The 20238-nt window shown below is 60.2% G+C and overlaps 1 protein-coding gene across 1 annotated transcript; it reads right to left on the reverse strand.

Annotated features, from left to right (window-relative positions):
• Positions 1-2000: 2000 nt before the first annotated feature.
• On the reverse strand, positions 2001-17063 carry LOC137143739 (angiopoietin-2-like). The gene is made up of 9 exons (XM_067533696.1): positions 16758-17063; positions 9048-9182; positions 8237-8358; positions 7490-7722; positions 6818-6942; positions 6230-6331; positions 3743-3909; positions 3150-3280; positions 2001-2522 (listed from the first exon to the last, which is right to left on the reverse strand). Exons 1-9 carry the CDS (start codon positions 17061-17063, stop codon positions 2362-2364), a joined length of 1482 nt encoding a protein of 493 aa, XP_067389797.1. The 3' UTR covers positions 2001-2361.
• Positions 17064-20238: the final 3175 nt, after the last annotated feature.

Below are 20238 nucleotides of genomic sequence, written 5' to 3' on the forward strand. Positions count from 1 at the left end.
GGGGGCCAGATGTCAGCCCGGCAGCGCTCACACCTGCTGGGGAGGAGGTGGGGGCTGAGTTGCTCTGAACTGGCTGACGTAGAGATGGGATGGAAACAGCACACGCTGCCTCTGGAGCTGCATCCCCCTCTCTCCCCGGCAGCTCAGGCTATGCCCTGTGACTCCCCTGCCCCTCCGTGAAGGGCAGTTATCCAGGAGGCCCATGGGCTGACTCCAGAGAGCAGAGCGCAGCGCGGGGCAGACTCAGGAGCTGCCCGGCTGGGGCTGTGCTGACGCTGGAGGGTGGCTGCGGGTGCCATCATGTTTGCTGTGTGGAGCGGGCCAGGAGAATACCCCGCACTCCAGCCCACACCCAGCTTTCCTGTTTGACAGCAATGTGCAGGTCCCCGAGGGGTTCGTTGTGGGGCCTCCGCACCCTGGGAATTTCCGGCACGACGAGTTTTCAGGCAGATGCTTCAATGTGATTCGTCCTTAAAAAACAAACCCAGTGACCCACCAAACCAGCACTGGCAGCAGTGCCTGCAAACAGCCGCACAATAACGAGTGGGCCCAGCTCCGGGCCTGCCAGCAACCCTACAATAATAAAGTGGCAGGAGCAACCACAGCCAACCAAGTTCATCAGCAGCCCTGCAATAACAAAGCCATGTTTATGGCCAACCTGCACTGACAAAGCAGTCAGGGAGAGGGGAACTCGGTTAGCTAAGAAGGTCTGTTTGTTTTAAACCCTGGGCAGAGTCATGAAGAGGGACAGGAGTGAGCCAGGGCCAGGGGTCTGCACACGCTGGTTGCACCGTGGTGGTCTCCAGGCAGCTTCTTGCAGGATGGCGCCTGCTCTCTCCGGGTCACTGCAGACTCTGCATAGGCCCTGTCATGCCAACGTCACCATGACAAGGCCAAGGGGTAGGGGTGGGTCTGTCGGGGCTGCTGGAAGCCTGGGCTTTCTCTCTGCACAGCCGCTGTCCACTGGAGAAGCGCCACTGCCTTCAACTCAGCCCACAGGTGGAGACGCTGGTTCTGGGAACACCGGCGTCACCCCCGTGAGGTCGCCTCAGGTCGCCACGGGTGTAACCAGCAGCAGGATCGGGCCCATTGTTTCGACCAGCTGGATCTCCCTTCCCCGTTGGAGCAGAGCAGCTGCCCTGCTGGAGAACAGGAGTGTGGCTGGGGCGCCGCTGGAGCACCATGGCCCAGGCAGTGTGTGGGCAGGGTAGCTGCTCAGGCAAGGTCTGGCATTGGCTGGCTCAGTGCCAATACCTGCTCCCAGGGCGGCCTGTGCCTTTGCTCCTTCCCCTCCCTATAAAGGCCCCACTTTTCCCACAGGCCAGCGACTGCCCTGCGCACCCGGCTGGCTCCTTCCCCAGACACTGGGCCGAGTCTGGCCAGCAGCGCCTGCCCTGGCTCAGCTCTCACCTCTCCCTGCTGACTAGGACCAAGGGCCTGGAGGTCAGAGGTGCCCTTGAGGACGCCAGCCCCATCCACGTGGATGATTAAAAAGCTGCCTTGAGAGCAGCTGCCAAGACACGGAAACTAACCTCCTGGAGTGGCCAAGAGGCCTTTGAAAAGCACCCACAAAATCTCCCAGCACACCCTTTGCATGCACAGAAATGCACGTTTGCATCTGCCCATCCTCCCTCACCCCCATCTCAAGCGTGGAGCCCAGGACTGACTCCTGTCTAAAGGGCAGGGCGACTTTCTGCAACGTGTCACTAACTCTGGACCTGCCTGGGACCCCTGCTTGGCACCAGCCCCGCGGTTTCTGCCGGGATGCTGGCAATGGGATTTGCAGGCGCAGCACGCGGCCGATGGAGAGTCTGCAGTAGCTGTGGGGTTTAATCTGCACAGTGGGTACATAAGAGAAACCCCATTCCCCCCTTTTATCTGTCATGTAGACCCTGCTCCTCACTGGGGGGATCATCCGGCCCGCTCACACCCAAGGACTCATTCCAGCACAGCCGCGCCCTCCAGCGATGCTTTAGCCGAACAACTTGACACAAGTATCGTGAGGCCCCCGCCCTGGCTCCCCAGGAACCAGCAGGATGTGTGGGACCCGGGAGGAGATGAGGACGTCTCCGCAGGCTGCTTTTGGGCGAGCGGGAGGGGGCCGCCTGTGCTAAGGCCTGTCCTCGGTGGCCGGCCCACGGGAACAAGCTCTGGTGCTGCGTGGAGTCCCGGCCCCGCAGGGAGCAGGGCCCACATCCAGGCCAGGGCTCAGCCGGTGTCTATAGCACTCTGCAAGCTGGCCCTTCGAGTCGGGAGCCCGTTGACACAGCCTCCGCCACGCAGGAGCCTTTGCCGTGATGCTGCTCCCGTCTCCCCTGCAGGGACAGCCTGGCCCCAGCTGGCTGCCCGCTCTCGGGCCTCTCAGAAGTCTGCAGGCCGGATCATCATGGTGGTGGCCCTGAGTCTGTGGCTGGGCCCCTTCCAGTAGTGCCACTTCATGCCGTTGTAGCGGCCCGTGGTGGGGCTGGCGGGGTAGTAAATCCCGTTCAGGTTGGAGGGGCCGCAGGCATCGAACCACCAGCCTGCAGGACAGAGGGGGGGTCAGAGGGGCAGCACACCACAGCCCCAGAGCGGCCACGCGGGGAATGGGTCGCAGCCTCCTCTCCTGGCTCCAGCTCTTGCCGGGGGGCGGCTCTTGCCCAGCATTGCCCAGAGAAGCCCCCCCTCTGGAGCTGCAAACTCAGCGCGTTCTGTGTCTGCTTGTGCAGCTTCTCGGTACCGTGCTATCGCCCACGGGGGAGCTGCCAGGCCATTGCCAGAGCGGGGGTCATTCGGGTGGGGCGAAGACGAGAAGAATTTGGTGTGAGAAGCAGTGGGCGCTAGCCAGGCAGGGAAGGGCCATGGTTCGCTGGCTGCAGCTCCAAGGAGAGCAACGGAGCGTAATTCACACAGGCCCGGGGTTAGGCAGCAGGTGCGGCATGTTACCGGGGGCCGAGACCCCGCAGAACACACAGCTGGGCCGAGCGGGATCAGAGTCCTGCCTGGGGAGTTAGCTGGGCTCTGCCAACAGGTGCACGACAGAAGCGGCCCAGTTCCATGCCTACCAACCTCAGCCTCACTGCTCAAGGCCAAGCGCGCTAAGAACCCCACCGGCCCCCCCACGACGTGCGCTGCAGAGCCCAGGGGTCTTCACACACGGGGGCGGTTACCTCCGGTCGCCATCTGAGCGCACTTGCAGCTGCACCGGTCGTGGTCAGCATCCTTGGTGCTGAAGGCCATCCCCGGCAGGCTGAGGCTGCTGGTCCTGCCAGCCGTCCCGCTGTAGTCCCACGCGTGGAGCCTGGGGGGAGACAGACACAGGCGAGTCCCACCAGAGCTGCCGGGGCAGGGCCAGGCTCTCGGGAGAGCAGAGACGCAGGCGGCCACTTGGGCACAGGACAAGGCAGGCAGGGAAACGGGCCGCACAAGGGGAGCAGACCCAGGAGGGCCAGGGACAGAGGGTTTATAAGATCAAACCACAGCAACCATTTTGCCTTTGTTCCTGTTCAGCTACTGACAATTACCCGCCTCTGGATCAATTCACTTGCAACTGAACCGAAGGACTAAGACCCATCCAGGTACTGGATGTGCACCAGAGGGGACTATACAAGCCTGCAAACTCCACATTCCTTCTAGAAACCTGCTGCCCAGGAGCAGGTGGGGCGAGAGGATTTGGCAACGCCTGGTTCCACTGCGGGAGGGATGGGGTCACCCTTGGTGCACAAAGAACCGCCTGGAGGAAGCTGGGCGACGCGCGACTCACCGGTAGCTCTGCTCCTCGCCGGCCAGGTGGAAGTGCTCGTACAGGGAGTAGGCCTCGTTGCTGTCCCAGTCCCGGAGCTGGATGCGAAGAGAATAGGAGCCCTGCGTGGTGAGCTGGTGGATGAAGTCATTTCCCAGCCAGTATTCTCCAGAGGGGGACCCGAAGCCCTGCATGGAAAGAACAGAAACTAGTGAAGCCGGGGGAGGCTGACAAAAGCCAGCGGCTCAGGAGATGGGGCTCGCCTGGCTTCACACTTAGTGGCTGCGACCAGAGCACACAGAGTCCCCGGGGTCCTGCTTGGTGATCTCTGTGTCACAGGGGCCAGCTCTGCTCTGCTCTGCTCTGGGGGAATGGCACAGCTTTGGAAGTAGAGCTTCGCTGGGGGATTAACACCCCATTTCGGGGCTGCTGGGCTGCCTGGCAGCCGGCCCTGGCTCGAATGGCTGTCCAAAGACCAAGCCTCTGGCACTGCAGTGCTGCGTTGCAGCCAGGCGACGGCCAGGAGGTGCCCAAGGTGGGTCGAAAGGGGGAACCTGGAAGCACCCAAGGTTTTGTAACACGTCATTGGCTCTAACAGCCCCACGAGTGCCAGCAGCAGTGTGCATGGCTGAAATTCAACCGTGGCCCGCCGGCGGAAGTGAGTTTGACACCCCTGATGAAAATTCCCCGGGTGAGCACCCTAATGAAATGGGCTGTGCACGCCTGTGATCCATGATGCATCTCCGCTGGCTGCAGCAGGCAGACCCTGGGGCTGGCTGTGGGTGGCGCTGGCTGAGATATCACCTGCTACAACTCTCCCTCGATACGGAAGAAGCCGCACAGTCTGGGTTTCACTGGGAGCAGCTGGAGTCTTTCCAAACGCCAAGGATATTGGTTCCAGTGCTCCCTTCCACACAACACATCCCAGCAGAGGGGCCAGCCACTGCTAATGGGGAGAGCGCTCCCTCGCTCCCCTCCGGCCAGTTCGTAATTTGGGCAGCTACGTCTGACACCCCTGACCCCTGGGCTACGCATGGAAAGCAGGGCCTGGTTTGATTCAATAACCCGGGTAGCGCAGGATCCCCAGGTCACGGCCGCTCTTTGTCTGCGGTATGTATGTGGCCCGTTACCACACTGGCTGAGCACCTCCCCATATGTCCATCCCAACAGCCAGGGAGGCTGCGCCGTGCTAGAGACCAGCCCTCGTTACCGACGGGGAGTGCAGGCCCAGAGCCTCAAAGGTATTGAGGCGCTTCCTGGATTTCAGTGGAAGCTGGGAGTGTAAATACCACTGTGGGTCTGGGCCAGAGAGTCCAGGCCAGGATTTGCAAAAGCAGCTGGTGACTGTGGGGGCCCAACTTGTCACACCTGGAGGGGCTTCGTTTGCAGAGGACGGGCGCTCAGCACGTGGTGAAATCAGGCTCTGGCCAGGTGTCGAGTGGGGCACCCAAAAATCACGACAGCCACTCCTGAAAATCTCAGCCCAAGTGACGGGCCCAAGGTCACACAGGCGGCCTGTGGCAGAGCAGGGACTCACAAAGCCAGGTTAGGGCCGGGCCCCTGGAGCATCTTCATCTCAGTCACCCTCCCTCGCTCGCTCAGAGCCCCAAGCCCTTTCCACTGACACCCAGCCACTGATTTCTTGTTCGGATTTTCCTGCCCAGGTTTAGCAGGGCCAGGACTGTGTGTGCGAGCGGAGCCCGGGGGGGGGGCTGCAGGTTGGGACCGAGGAGCATCTGCCGAGTGGTGTGTGTGGGACGCCCAGGGTTAGAAACACCTGGAAGGGAGCGATTCCAGCCGTCTCTCGGCTCTAGACGGATCTCGGCACAAAGCAGGGAGCTAGCCCCTTGCAGTGGAGAGGTCTCAGCTTGCAGAATAGCAGGGACTGCTGTGTGGCGAGTCTGACTATCTCTGCCTTGGCCCTGGGGGAGGGTCTTTGCACAGCTTCTCCGGGAGGGCCTCCCAGCCAGCACAAGGCTTTGTGACCCCACCCAGACAACACGGCCCTCTCCCCCACCCTTCACAGCGGGACCCTCCCCGCACTGGGTCTGGAGCATGAGTAGGTGAAGGGGGGCTGGGGGAAGGGTCTGGGCTGGACCCTGCAGCCTCTAGGACAGACTCTGCACCCTCCGCCCCAGGGAAAATTGCCCCGACCCTGCAGCAGGAGCGGCTCATCTCCCGCCCTGCAGTGCCAGGGGTCCCCCGCTCTCCGTCCCTTCCCCCGTCGCAGGGTTCCTGTTTGCGGCCTCCCATGTATCCCGGCCAAGGCCTCCGCGTCATGCCCTGAACAACAGGCCAGTAACCTCTGCTCCTCACCTTCCTCCCCACACGCTGTGGGCCGCCGGGGGCACCAGGCGGGGAAGCGAGACTCTTTGCCCCTGGGAGCAGCCTGACTATTCCTAGCCTCCCCGGGAAGCAATTCCTGCCCCGGTGAGAGGAAACGCCGGTGGTCCCACACCCGGGCCCGGCAGGGGGGTGCTGGCTGCCAGCAGGATGGGGGAGCCTTACGTGTTTGTATTCCTTCCAGGTGCGGTGGAAGTCCACGGAGCCGTCCTTCCGGTGCTGGATGACAGTCCAGCCTCCCCCGCTGGTCTCCATGTCGCAAAACGCCTGCGAAAGGGACAGTGGGACACATTCAGCCGCCCCGCAAACCGGCGCGGCCCGCGCCAGCTGGAGCCAGCCTCTGCGTGTGCGGGGCCCCGTGGCCAAGCAGGGGCGAGGCTGTGATCCCCGGTGGCTGACGACCGGTGAGCAACCGCCCCCGCGAGGAACGGGCTGTGGCGTCCGGGAGAGGCAGAGCGGATCTGAGGAGTGGGCAATGGACGGGGGTTGCTCCGGTTTGACAAGCACCATTTTTCAGGGCCGTGGCCTCCCACCGTCTCCTAGAAATGGGAACAGGACCCAGGAGTCCTGACTCCCGGCCCCCTCTCTGCTTTACCCCACTCCCCTCCGACTGGGTGTACACAACAACATCAAGGCGGGGGCTCTGCCAGCAGCCATGGGCTCGCATATCCTCGTCTGCAAGGGGCTGGGCCGGGGAGGGGCCCGAGGGGCCCGGCTCAGCCAGCCGGCCGGCCGCCACGCTCGGAGACTCACCCTGGTGGTGGCTGTGGAGTTGGGGAAGCGCAGCGTGTAGACTCCGCTGGCGCTGAGGCCCGATTTGTATGCGGCCCCGCAGTCCCGGAACACTTTCTGCTCGTCTTTGGGGGCCGGGGAGATTTCTGTGTGGAGCAGACCAGAGGACACTCAGCTCTTCCCCCAGCGGCTTCAATTCCAGATACTGCCCTGGGGGACCGACCCCCCGTTTTGAGAACCTCTAAGCCCCGCACAGCCTTTGGCTCTGCATCCAGGCGGCGGCTGCAGGGGGACTTGCTCAGTTGTGCAGCTGACACCCCGCGGTCCCGACCACACGGACACCGAGCCAGGCTCCGGCCGCCTGAGCGGAGCAAACGGCCCCGAATCTGCCTGCATCGGCCAGGCCGGGAATTCTCAACCGGTGTAAATCCAGCTGAGCCGGCTCCTCGGCCAGGCCTCCAAGCCCAGCATAGGGGCATGCTGGGAAGGGATGGGGCATGGTGGTGATAAGGCTATGCCCACAGCTCCATAGTGAGCAAAGCCAACCCCAGAGCTGCTCAAATTAAGTTGGGGTGGGGCAGCTTGAGAGTCGGGGAGCAGCTCCCCCGGCCCTCCCCCGGTCCTGCACCACGTGAGCTGGGTGTGTTTGGGCTGGACACCCGAGCAGCCGTTCCCAGCCCCCTCCGTACTAACGGTTGCATTGAGAGGCCAGGCCCATGAGCCGGTGCACGGTCTCCAGGAGAGACGCCTGCTGTCTCTGCAGCACCGTCTGGTTGGCGGCGGCTGTGGTGAGATGCTGCTCCAGCCTCTGGATGAGCTGGCTTTGCTTGGACAGAAGGCCCCGCATCTCCAGCTTCTCGGCTTGGATCCCTTGGAGTTCCTCCGCATGTTTGCCTTCCACGTCCAGGACTTTCTTCTCCAGGAAGCTGGGAGGAGGGGGACAAGAAGGGTGGAGAAGACGAGCCTCACAGAGAGGGAGCCAAGGAGGGGTGGACCAGTGCTGGGCTGGGCCTGGGGGGCCCTGGCTTCATCTCCTGGCTTTGCCATACTCCTGGTGTGACCCTCAGTTCTCATCTACACACTGGGGACAATTGCCCAGCCTTACCTCAGAGGGGCCGTGGCAGGGAACACACTAAACCTGCGAGGAGCCCAGATACCATGATAAAATGAGATTGGTCTGAATTTGCCATGAAAATATTTGAAACGAAAGGGAGAAAATGTTCCACAACATGCCAAAGAGTTCCCTGAAACCCAGAACTTTTGTCAAGGCCTATGGGCCAGATCCCCACTGGAAGGTGAAGTCACTGGAACTTTGTGGCTTTACACCAGCTGAGGATCTGCAAAGTCCCAGCCCACCCTGGCTTCTCCTGTTCCTGCTCTGTCTGGCAGGTAGCCCCATCCCAACACGGTACAGCCCTACCAGAGAGGGTTTTTTTTTACCTGTTCTTCTCCTGGAGCTTGTTTATCTCCTGTGTCTGCAGCAGCAGCTGTTTCTCCAGCTTGCTGGTGGACAGAGAGTTCTCCAGCATCTGGATCTCCAGCCTCGAGGTCTGATTGAGAACCTGGAGGGGAAATGAAAGTAAAGGAACCAGACCGGGATGGTCATGAAGGGTTGGGATCTGAGGGAATGTGGGTTTGGGAAACACTCTCCAAAGCCCAGTCTCCAGAGGAGCAGCCTGCACGGGGAAATGGATTTTGGCCCAAATCTGGGTGATGAGGAAGACTCGGGGATTAGGTTTCCTCTCACGGTAGAGCCCTCGGTGCAGGTTTTTAAGGGCTCAGCACCCACGGTCGAGACTGGATTTCCCAGAGAGCTCGGCTCCCATTCAGGCACCAAAATGAAGGGCCAGATTTTCACAAGAGCCCAGAACCCAACCTGCACGCAACGACTGAGCAATTCCGCAGCGTCCAGCCTACGGCTCCTGATAGCTGGGCGGTGCCTTCTAAAACCTTCCCCTCCCCAGGGATCAGGGAGTAGCTGCCTGAAATCACAGCAGCTTCAGGTGTGTGCTTGTCATTGAGGCGTCTGCCTTGGAAATGGCATCAAATCCCCTCCGCTTCTTATAAAGATCTTCAGCAAAACGTACAAATCACACCGCACAGAGACGAGCGAGATGCAGCAGAACATGCTCTCTGCTGGGAGCCGGTGTAAGCGAACGCAATCTCAGTCAAGTCCGTGGAGTCACACGTGGCGACTCCAGGGCTCAGGGCCTGGGGGACAGCTCGGAAGACAGCCCAGCCAGCCACTTACCTGCGTCTCCACCTCGGTGAGCTTGCGGGTCAGGCTGCTCCCGATCTCCATCATGGCAGTGGTGTGGTTCTGCACCGCATGAAGCTGGATCTCGGCCATCTCCATTTTCACATTCTCCTGGATGTAGTTCTCCAGCTGGGAACAACACACAAAAAACCCAAGGAAAGGGTTGTGTAGGAAATGATTTTCCCCAGCACTGGGGGGTTTACACGGTGGTAACCGTGTTACACTGGTAGACAAAAGCCATGCTGTAGCTATAAGAAAAAGGTTAGCTTAGGGTGCTGACCTGGTTGCATGCCTACTTACCTACCTATCCATCCATCCTTTACATGACCTCGATCTAGCCAGTCAGCCCACCCCCTGCACACCACTCTACTATCCCCAGCCGCACCTCTGTATCCAGCCAGCCATCAGATCCCAACACACACCTCCATCCATCCATCCATCCGTCCCTCTCCATGATATTTAGGCACTTGCCGTCTGTGAAACATGCAGCATGAACTCTAGGAAACGTGCCCCGTCTTCAGGTTAATAATATCACCCAGCACGTACATTAGCATCACATGCCCGAGCTGCTCTGCACGCTTTGGTCAAGCCTCCCTTCCCACCCGGGTAAGGCCAGGCAGGGCGACCGATCCCCCGGTCTCCAGTCGAGGAGACAGGCACAGAGATGTGCGCCGGGGTTGCCCGCAGTCATGCTCCACCAGGGCATGGCAGAGCTGGGAGAGGGTTTCAGGGGTTGGCTTGTGCGCTAACCACTAAACAGCTCTCCCTCTCTGCGCTCCGTCCACCGGAGGGGACAAGTGGTAAACGAAGGGGGGGCTGGGAACGTGAGAACACGCCTCACTCGCTTCTTTCTGCCTATTGTTTTGTCCCTGACTCCCCCGCCCCAAAGACCCAGGTGGGGGGCAGCGTGTGTTTTGCTCTCAGGGCCTCGCTGTGTAAATATTTCTCTCCTCACTGTTTATGCAGATGATGCGCCCAGCCCATGTATAAACACGACCCTCCCTGCGGGCATGTGCCACGCTTCCTTCCATTGTGACGGGGGCGTGAGGAAGGGAACCCTGCTCATCACACGCCCAACCAGCCCGCTCCTGGCTCCTCTCCGCGTGCCTGCGCCAGGGCAGGGGATCAACCCGGTCCATAGCGGGCAGCGCATTTCGGTACGCAGCCTTCTTGGGGGGCGTCCGTACCGCATCTGGCACGCTGGAGTCCTGGGCCGTCACTGGGCTTCCTAGGTCTGGCCATAACCCAGCACTAAATCACGCCGTCCCTCCCATTCACAAACCGAGGACAGCCGCCGAAGCTCCCCGGGCCCCGTGGTGCTAGGCGCTGCACAGACCCGTGACGGAAGAGACGGTCCCTGACCCCAAGGGCACAAGCCAAGCAGAGGGTCACAGGGGGCGTGAGGCTGAACCTGCCCCGGAGCTGGCACTTTAGCTGGTGGGAGAGGCTCACGCTGGACCGTCAGAGATCCGGGGTTCACTCTCCCCTAGGAACCCGCAGACGAGCCAGAAGATAATGGCCTTGGGAACGGCTGCGAAACGCTGCTCGTCCCGAAGAGCTTTCACGGGGAGGGGGGTTCAGCTTTAAAAGGGGAAGAGAAGGAAAAAAAAAACCCCCCGAAACCTTCCCCCAGCCTTGTTTAGCTGCTGCCTGGCGCAGTCTGGGCGATCTGGGTCCCAGCTGTGGATGGGACGGCTCAGCAGCCAGATTGACCCCTCGGGGGATAACGTTTGTAACAAGAACGCACAGGAGCACCGGGTCCAAAGTCCGTTGGGTCAGTGCAGAGACTCCAGGGGGCTTTGGATCAGGTCCTAGTCAAGCATAATCAGGAAATTCCCTTCTTGGGTTTCAAGCTGCCCCAGCACCCTAGCTGGGGACCCCCCCCGGCTCCTGCCTTCCCCCAGACAGCCATTTCCATTAGCCCTGTGCAGGGGTAGAGGAGACAACGCAGCGGGTTAACCCTTCATTCACCAGAGACGAGATTGTTGTGCTGCACCTTGGAACAGTCACAAAAATAGAGAGCAAAGGCGCCTTTCGACTCCTGGCTCCGTGCACCTCACGCCAGCCAGGTCCCCGGCCCAGACGCCAGGGGACAGCTCAGACACCGCGACTGATGGCACCTGCCTTCATTTCTCACGGGTCGGCGCCGCAGCCCCTGCGGGCCAGCCCAGAGCACCAACAGGAAGCTGCCTGGGCTGCTGCCCCGGGCCTGGGAGACGTGGCCACGTAAGGCAATGGCAGAGGGTCAGTCGCAGCCGGGCAGCGCCCAGCCGCTTTGGTTGCTCATGAAAGCTGCAGTTCAGCAGCGAGGGTGAAGGAGGGCTCAGCGCCTGGCTGTTAGACCCCGCAGCGCTCGGCTGGGGGCGCTCACTGGCCTGGCTGTCTGTGGCTCTGTGAGGTTTCCTAGGACGCTGGTTATTCAGCCAAGCCCAGGTCTGCACCGGAGCTGTCAGAGGCAGAGGCAGCTCCCTGGGGGCGGATGGGGCCTGGGCCGTCGGGAGGGAAGCTGGTTATCTCTAGGCGGCGGTGGTTTGAATTTGGCCCACGCTTGCAGTGACTGGAAGTTGTTACCCGGCCGGTGGCTGAGCAGTGGCTGAGGTGTAAGAGGATTTGCGGGTCTCAGGGTAGTGCCAGTGGGTATTGACTGGCTCCTGGCTGGCAGTCGTGGGAGAAGGCCAAGGACTGAGCTCCCCTCTTCCCCAGGCAGGTTGTGCGTGGGAAGCTTGCTCCGGGCAGACAGGCTGAGCTGCCTGGGTCTGGTCGGGGGGGCAGCACAGCTTTCCTCGCAGACTAAACGGGGCGGCTCCCCTCGAGATGCTGCAGCCAACGCAGACACGCACGGGACTCCTCTGCAGCTCTCACCCGCAGGAAACAGGCATTGCTGGTCACCTGTCCCAGAACCGAAGCGGCCGCGAGAAGCTAGCCTTCCCAGGGCCTGGCCAGGTCTGAGTCTCCAGATGCAGATATCCTGCAAGGTGGCGCTTCCAGCTGCTGCCCCTGCGTGAAGCAGCCCGGATCGCCAACGCTGAGCTGCGTCAGTGGCCCCCCACCAGGCACAAGGGAGGCTCTGTGTTTGTCCTGCCATCTGGGCCCGAGTCTTCGTAGCCCAGGCTCTCTAAGGAGGGGACATCCACTGTGGCTCAGCTCTGCCGCCCCAGGGCCAGTCACTTTGAAACCACGACCACAGCGCCGAGTGCTGAGAGATGCCGACGTTTTGGAGGGGCCCTGGGATGGGGAGAAGCAGCTGCATAAAGGATAACACGGGCACAGACCTGTGTGGCCCAGGGTCGATGCCGAGTCCAGCCCAGCGCTCTGTTTTACTGCATCGCTTTGCGTTCATCTGTCATACAGCTGTAAACAAGGCCTTGTTTCACCCCTAACCTCAGTCACAGAGCCCAGCCCCCAGCGACGCAGGCCGGGCCAGCTCTGCAGCGAGCGGTTTAACTTGTAGAGAGATTTCAAAAAAGAAAATAAAACCAACGAACCCTGCTGGGCTCCAGGTGACGCTGGGAGAGCCTCAGAGACCCTCAGGTCTGGGATGAACGTGATTCCCTCCCTCACACCCACCTCAGGATGGAAGCAGGTTCTCCACGCACCTCTCCTACCCCAGAAAGAGAGCAGTCCTGGGTGTGCAACAGCTGTGACAGGCGCACTGTGCCTCGACGGCTCACGCGCACGCTCGGCTATTGGGTCTCAGGTGTCTGAACGCGGCTGCTGGCCCAGCCCCCCCCTTTCCAGAGAGTGCATCTGGGATCCTGGCCGTCTGCTGGGGCAGTTATCAGATGGCAGCTCAGTTTAATGACGTCTCTGAAGAGAACAGCAGCCGTCTCTCCTGTCACAGCCCCCGAGGCTCAAGGTAATAAAACCCCACTTCCCAGCAGGGCGTGCCTGCAGGATCCGGCCCCTTGCTGCTGTTTAAAGAGCATCTTCTGGTTTTTAGCGTCGTGTTCTCTTTTCTTAGGGCAACAGAAGCCCTGGAGAGCAGGCTAGGAACCAGGCCATCGACCCCCACTGGAAACCGGGATGATACTGACCTTTGGGGCCAATCTAATCTCTAGGGGAATTACAGAGCGAGGCACATTTAACATCTGCCGTGGGCAGGCAGTACGCTGGGGCTGCTCGCAGGGACTGCATGGCCTACGGCATCCTCCATCTTCTCACCCGCGGGACGGTCACGCCCAGGAGTCACACCTGAGCACGGGGCCCCCCGGCAGGCACACAGCACGGGCACATAGCAAGAGACAGTCCCTGGCTCAGAACTGCTCACAGTCCAACTAGACAAAACAAGGCAGCACAGACTTGCCCAGGCTCACACAGGCCGAGCCAAGAGCTCCTGCGACCCAGCCCAGTGCCTTAACCGCACCCCCCTCCCACGCTGCTCAGGACACGCCAGGCTGATTTCACTGCCAATGCCCAGGAGGCTGCACTGTTATTTCCCTCCTCCACAAGGCCTCAGCGCCCCTGGCAGACGGCGTATTACTCGGCAAATGCCCTTTCATTTTACACCCTGGGTCTGTTTTATGTTCCTCGAACCCACCAACACTATTCTGAACTGGCAAAACTCCCCCTGGGTTTTAGTCCCGAGCAGCCAGGAACGCCTGATTCAGATCAGATTTGTCCTGCAAAACTGCAACATCATAAAAAAAACCCCGGCTAGATTTCAGCTGATTTTCGACCACGGGCTGAGGTCGATAATGAATCCCAGAAACAGGAGCTGGTCAATAAAAAGCATCAGTCTAGCTCTGATGCCCCCCCTAATTTGGCCTCTTCTGTTTAAAGAGTCGCAATGGCTGGAAAGCACTGTCTGACCGGGCTGCTCGGCCATTCTTTCTAGGAACGCATCCCATAACAACAAGCCCAAGGCGGCATGTGGGAACAACGGAGCCGGCCCCTCGCATTCCAGGGCTGACATGCTGTGGGGTGAGCAGGAGCGCGAAGGAATTACAGGGGCCGCGGCGGCAGGGTGGAGATTATTTGGGGAGAGTCGGCGGAGGGTCTCAGCCATAAAACAGATTATAAACAGGAAGCAGAGTGTCTGGCAATCGTACGAGGGGGCGTGTTCTGGCGGATCTGAGAGCACTTCACAGACATCAATGAATGGTCATGATCCCCATCTCCAGAGGAGGTGGCTAAGGTACTGACTTCCACGGTTAACACTGGGCCAGCTGGCCAGGAGTAGGCAACCTGCTGTTAAACCTGGCTCGTCCCTGTCTGCTCGTTACTGTAATTCAGCAGGGTCGTCTTTCACAGCACAGACAAGCTGAGTGACATGGCCAAGGTCACATGCTGAATCAGTGGCAGAGCTAAGAACAGATCCCAGGTCTCCTGACACCCAGCCCTGTGCGTCAGCCCCGAGACCTTCGTTCTTGTTAGTAAGCGACGGCCAAGCAGAGTCATTCACAATACAGCAGTGCAGGCAGCATCAACGGGAGCTGTAAAATCCCCCATCCCTGTGTCCTTCAGGGGGAGCCCACTGGTGCTGAAAAGAAGAGCGCCCCGGCTCTGCCCGCTGCACGTGTGTCACTCCGCAGGGAAAATGTCAGCGCTGTTTGCTGTCCACCCTAGCCAGCATGATCCATGGCCCCTTGGGCAATAATCACACATCTGGGTGTCCAGGGAGAGGAAACAGCTGAGATGAATGTTTTCCCCTCCACTTCCTACGGCTCTGTGCATCTCCATTTAACCCCTGCAGGGCGGCAGGGCCCAGGCAGCCTGGGGAGCTCCCTCTCCCGACCAGACCGGGCTCTGTCCACCCTGCCGTCCCCATGCCTCCCTCCTGGCCTGTCTGTAAAAGCAGAAGCTGCCGCAAGAGCTGCTGGGGTGGCAGACAGAAGGGGCCTTTTCCACGGACAGGATTCAGCAGCACCGACGACCAAAATCCCCCAGCTCCTGAAGACAAATCCCAGCTTCCCAAAACCGCTGCCTCAGCCCAGACCCACGCTTTATGCCTGCCTGGACTCGGGGTCAGCTGAGGAGGCCTCGTACCGCCATATGGCACACGCACAAGAATCCTACAGGTTATGTGGCGGCAGCAGCTTTTCTTGCAGAGAATTCCCAAACTGCCGGCAGCGTATTCTGCACGTGGCACCACTAAAATTCAGCTGCCTCGGAAGGAGCCACAACTGGGGCAGGATAGGAGAGATGCGACGCAGCTAAGGATTCTGGGGCAAATCCCCAACCCTTCCGAAAGAGTTCAGGCTGAACCGGGCCAGCAGGACCCTGGGTGCTAAAGTCTCAGCCAGAAACCGCTACAGAGCAAACAGCACAGCTCTCAGGGCTGCATCGGATGCCCTGTGTGGTCAGGGACATCTATTAAACAGCAAGGGCAGTATTAATCACGTGCAGACACTTTCCCCTGCGCTGCTCAGATGCCCCCTGCCTTTGATCTGATGGGGTTTTTTTATTCAGAGGGATTTATTTTTTAATTACATTCTGCCCTAGTGCAAGAATTTGCTTTGGTAGAGTGTAAAGACGTTTATTCTGCCCTATGGTATATTTGGAAAGAGCTGCAATGTGGTCTGAATTATACAGATGCCCCCCCATAGCAGCCTGGGAAGAAAGAGGAAGGAAGCCACCCCTTTACTGCGTGAATGGTGCCTGCACTCTACACAACGGGTATTTCTGCTTTAGAAAGGAGGCATGTGTATCCTGCAGGCACAGGGTGAAATCCTGGCCAAGAAGTTAGTGGCAGAACTCCTAGCGACAGCAATGGGGTCAAGATTTCACCCACAGCGCTCGATTCCCATCTTGCTCCTAAACTGGTTTTACCTCCATGTACGCTTACTGGTGTAAGTGGAGTTATTCCCTGTTTACACCAGTGTAACTGGCAGCAGAGTCACTCTCGAACTTTTGGCTCAAGAAGAGAGACCCATGAACCCAACTGAGTTTTGATTTCCTGGCTTTTAAAGCAACTGGGAAGAAACACAGAAAGAGAATTCCTCCGCTCTGGCTCTCCCGGGAAAGGGACATCAGACACAGCTAAGCAGCAGAACCCGCCCCGGGTCTGAGAAGAGACAAAGCCCGGCACACTCAGGAGGGGGCTCACAGAGATGAACCTTTTAAACAGTTTTAAAGGGGTATTTTAATATGAGGCGGGATGACAGATTTCCAGGATCAATAAATCAGTTGCCCATTGAAATGATCCAAGCCCTTGTCCTGTCTTCCTCATCTGTAGGGGTAACTTACTTGTTAGTCTTTAAAGTGCCACAGAACTCTCCTTGTCTTTGCTGTATACAGACTAACACGGCTACCCCTCTGGAACTGTCTGGATAAAGGCGAGAAGCCTGTTTGGTCCCTTTAACCAACGAATTATACAGCAGTTCCCATGTACAGACTTCGACAGGATCCTCTCTAGGCAGCCAGCGCCACCTGGTTACACAGTAGTGCTGGGTGCTCCCTGTGAGTCCCTGAGTCACACGTACTCACATTACTGAGCGGCAGAGGCGGCACAGCTAGGGGAGAGCGAGCTGGGTTCTCATCTGGCTCATGCATCAGCAGCAGAAAGGTAGCAAGGTGCCAGCGGTCGCACCTTGGTGCAAGAGGCAGAGGGAGCGCCGCTGGGTTCTCAGACCCCAGGGGGAGGTTTGCGAGGCTGTATGTTCGCCGGCCAAGCCCTGTCTTTGGAAAGCGCCTGACCTGCCGTGGGCACTGTTGCGATCTATATCAGAACCATCGTGGGCCAAGCGGGCCCTGACCGGATCTTACCTTCTGCAGCCACTGCGTGTTGTTTTCCAGGACGTTCTCCAGCTGCTGGAGCCGCTTGGCTGGCCACTTGGGCTCAGGCAAGGAAGGGGCGTCCCTCTGCAGCGAGTTCGAGACGGGATATTCAGCAGCAGAGGGGTGACAGCCCCCAATCTCCGGCAGCAGGAAGGTGTAGCTACAGGGCCCGTGCTGCACCCGGTGCTGAGGTCTGTCCAGGCCATCCTTCCCTTTCAGGGGGGAACCAAGCCCCAGAGCCAGCAGGGCCCGGGCCGCCAGCATTAACCACGGCAGGGCTCCCCCGGCGCCCATCCTCGCCTGCCTGTGGGCTTATTCCCACCCGGCTGAAGAGTCGGCTCTGATCTTCGCACACACGGGTCCCTGCTGCTGGCCTGCGGCAGGACACTGGGTCCTCCTCCCGCTGCTGGCCGGCACTGCTGACATGTGGCGTCTGACAGCTCCTCGGCTGGAGTGCAGCTGGCCGGGAACCCTGTTCCCGGAGCCTGGCTTTCCAGGAGAAAGGCTGCCGATTGCTTCCTATGCCTCTGGCCCACGTTCTCCTGACAACTGCAGGAAGTTTTATCATTATTACTATTATTTTAAGCCTTCCCCTTTCCCCTCCCTACCCCCCCCAGCTCCTCGCCCGCCTCCTGCGGGGCTTTGGAACACATCCCAGCCCGCTTGGAGGATGCTGTGTCCCCTGGAACCCAGCACCTCGGCGGAGATAATGAGGCACAAGAATGTGGTTTAGCCCCCAGCAAGGGTCAGCAGCCCTGGGGCTTTCTGCGCCGCTTGGCCTCGCCTCCTTCCTGTCCCTCTCCGCAGACTCACTCGCCCAGCAGAGGTTGGAGAACAAATTGGTCTCAGTTCCGGGGGGGGGCAGAGCGGGGGCCCAAGACTGCTTCCTAGCACCCCGCTTTCAGCTCCTGGCAACCCCCCTCATGCACAGCTCGCTCGCCGGGGGCCTGTCCGTCCCAGCGCTCTGCTGCGCTTCCCACGGGGCAGGAAAACCTGCCTCGCCGGGACACGGGCGAAGCTCTGACCCTTGGGCCCAGTGAGGAGAAGGCTCAGAGGGGACGTGCTTAGGGTCTGGATGCAGCTCTCGGGGCTAGGAGCTGAGCCGGCCCCAGGGGGATGTCATGGCCTGAGAACGTTCCCCACTCGCCTGAGGGTCCCGGGACTGCACTCTGCGATGGGGGACGCGCCCCCTGACCTGCCGGAGCCCCGGTTGCTGTATGGACATGACGGTTCTGGGTGACCTTTCCCCCCAGCCAGGAGGGAGGTGCTTTGTTGACCCGCGGATTTCTTCCTCTCCGTTTCCAGAGCGAGAGGGTTACTGCTGGGGAGAATCGCCGGGGCTGATGCCGGGAGGGCCCTTGGAAGCCATCGTTCTGGGTGTTTCAGGGCTGGACAGACAGACGTGGCTGTGAGCCGAAGGCGAGACGAGAACTGACTCCCCTTGAGTCGTACCCGGATGACCCATAAGGGCAGTAGAGGCTTTGCTTGGTGCACAGAGCCCCTTTGCAGAGGGGGCAGCGCGCAGGGAATGGCACCGCCATGATGCCAGCCGCGCAGAGCCGTGGGAACCCATTTCCTGCCATCGGTGTCATCAGCAGCGCAGAGAAGGCCGTGGGGCGTGTTTCAGGCACCTCTCGACTCCGCCGGGGAAGGTGGCTCTCCCGGGATTCCCAACGCACCCGCGCCATTTGACCGACCCCCCCGAAGGTTCAGACTCGGGGTGTGGTCCAGAGGAACTCCCAAGGCTGGGTTCTTGAATACTCCAAATGTCTCCCGCTCGCAGAGCCGGGCTAACGAGCAGCTCTCTGGGGGGATTCTGTCATTTCCAGTTGCTGGCTCGATGCTTCCCCAGACATTTCAGGACTGGCTCAGCTTCTAGAAAGGAGGACGGGTTCGTGTACTTTCCAAAGTGGCTCTTTCTTTCCTACTCGTGACCCAAGCAGCATTTCTAAAAAAATCCCCCCGCCCGCCCATCCTGCGCCTGCAGAGCGGCCTGTGAATTTAGCAGGGGTTGCTCTGTCTTGGAAGGGTCGCTCGCAGCATACTTGTTCCCGTAAATATTTACTGCAGTTCCATGGAGCTCCGAGCTGAACGTTTCCGGAGCACCCCTGCCCTCTGCCACATTTCCGCAGGGCCGTGTTTGCTTCTCATGCGTCTCAGCTGAGGAAAACCCCATGTGAATGTTTCCAGTTCCCATGAATATGCCTCCTGCTCACCCCTGTCTGTTGCTGCAGCCACAGTGACTTTCCCCGATGCCAGCGCTGGCCGGAGTCTTCTCTAGGATTGTTTCCCGGGAGGAGAAGGCTCCCACCTCCCTGCCTCCTTCTCGGGACAGCCGAGCGCCTGGTGCCAGCTGACAAAAGGAAGGTCTGGGACTGCCCAAAGCAGGTGTCCCCAGCCCAGGGAGGACAGGCTGGCACACTCTGTGGCACAGTGAGAAGGTGAGGAAAGAAACCCCTGGCTGCAGACATCCCTCACCTGAATTCAGGGCTTGCTGAAGCTGAGCCCAGCCTGCCTGCCGGGACGGACAGGCGGAAGGTGCCCTACAGCTTCCAGCACAGCAGGCCGACAGCGGGGGGGCGTCTCAGGCAGCTTTGTGCGCTGGGGCCGCCTGCAGCCCGTGAGGCCCCAGGATGGCAGCAGGCTTGGCGGGCACGGCAGGGGAAGTGTGGCCGGTGCATTGCCCTGTCTGATCTCGGAGTGCTAGACGGCCCGGCCCACGCTGGAGAGACGGCCCCACGCTGGGAAAGGCACTGCTACCGCCGGGCCCGTGGTCAGAGACCACTCGCCTTGCCTGGCAGATGACGTCGGTCGGGAGAGCTGCTCGTGTAGCCTTTGCTGACGAGAGCGGAGGCACCCTACTGTATTTCCAAAGAGCAAAGTAGCCACCAACGCTGCAGTGGTCAGTCTGGGACGAGCAAACAGCGCTCGAGTCACTGGGCTAATTCGCATCCCACCAGCCAGGCTCTGCCCATTTCTAAAGGGACCCCAGCCGTGGGCAGTCAAGGGGAGGCTGCTCACAAGCAAGTCCCACGGCCCCAGCATCCCACGGAGTGAAGACAGCGATGCGTGCTTGCGAACAACAGAACGGCGCAGTCACTCCTGGGGACACTCAGCCTCACCCCCGCAGGGAGCCCCCGGCTGGCCGAGAAGAGGAGCGTGGCACGTCGCCCTCCATGGGATCCCCACGTGCCGTCAGTCACAACAGATCTGTTCAGTGCTCCCCACCGTCTAGTAACGAGATGGGGGGGAGTGAGGAACGGTCCTGAGAGTAAAGCCAAGTAGCAGGCGTTGAGAGACGGGCTCTGTTCCTGTCTCTGCTGCAATCATCCTATGTAATGGGGGCAAGTCGCTTTCCTGCTCTGTGCCTCAGTTTCCCTGTCTATCAGGGCGGGGGTGACAGGCTCCACTTCACCGAGGGGCTGAAAGCGTGAATGTTTGTGACGTGCTTTGAGGTCCTGGCACACAA

This window comes from Emydura macquarii, unplaced genomic scaffold, assembly GCF_026122565.2.
Source record: "Emydura macquarii macquarii isolate MOO-44397 ecotype Brisbane River unplaced genomic scaffold, CSIRO-AGI_Emac_v2 contig_3348, whole genome shotgun sequence".
NCBI classification, from domain to species: domain Eukaryota; kingdom Metazoa; phylum Chordata; order Testudines; family Chelidae; genus Emydura; species Emydura macquarii.

Bases quoted from the DNA above. Each gene is read 5' to 3' on its own strand.
- LOC137143739 (XM_067533696.1), bottom strand. From the start codon at position 17,063: ATGGGCGCCGGGGGAGCCCTGCCGTGGTTAATGCTGGCGGCCCGGGCC. The intron at 9,183-16,757 runs GTAAGATCCGGT...TGTTGTTCCCAG, and splicing joins ACACGCAGTGGCTGCAGAAG to CTGGAGAACTACATCCAGGA. The intron at 2,523-3,149 runs GTAACCGCCCCC...TCTGTCCTGCAG, and splicing joins CGCTCAGATGGCGACCGGAG to GCTGGTGGTTCGATGCCTGC.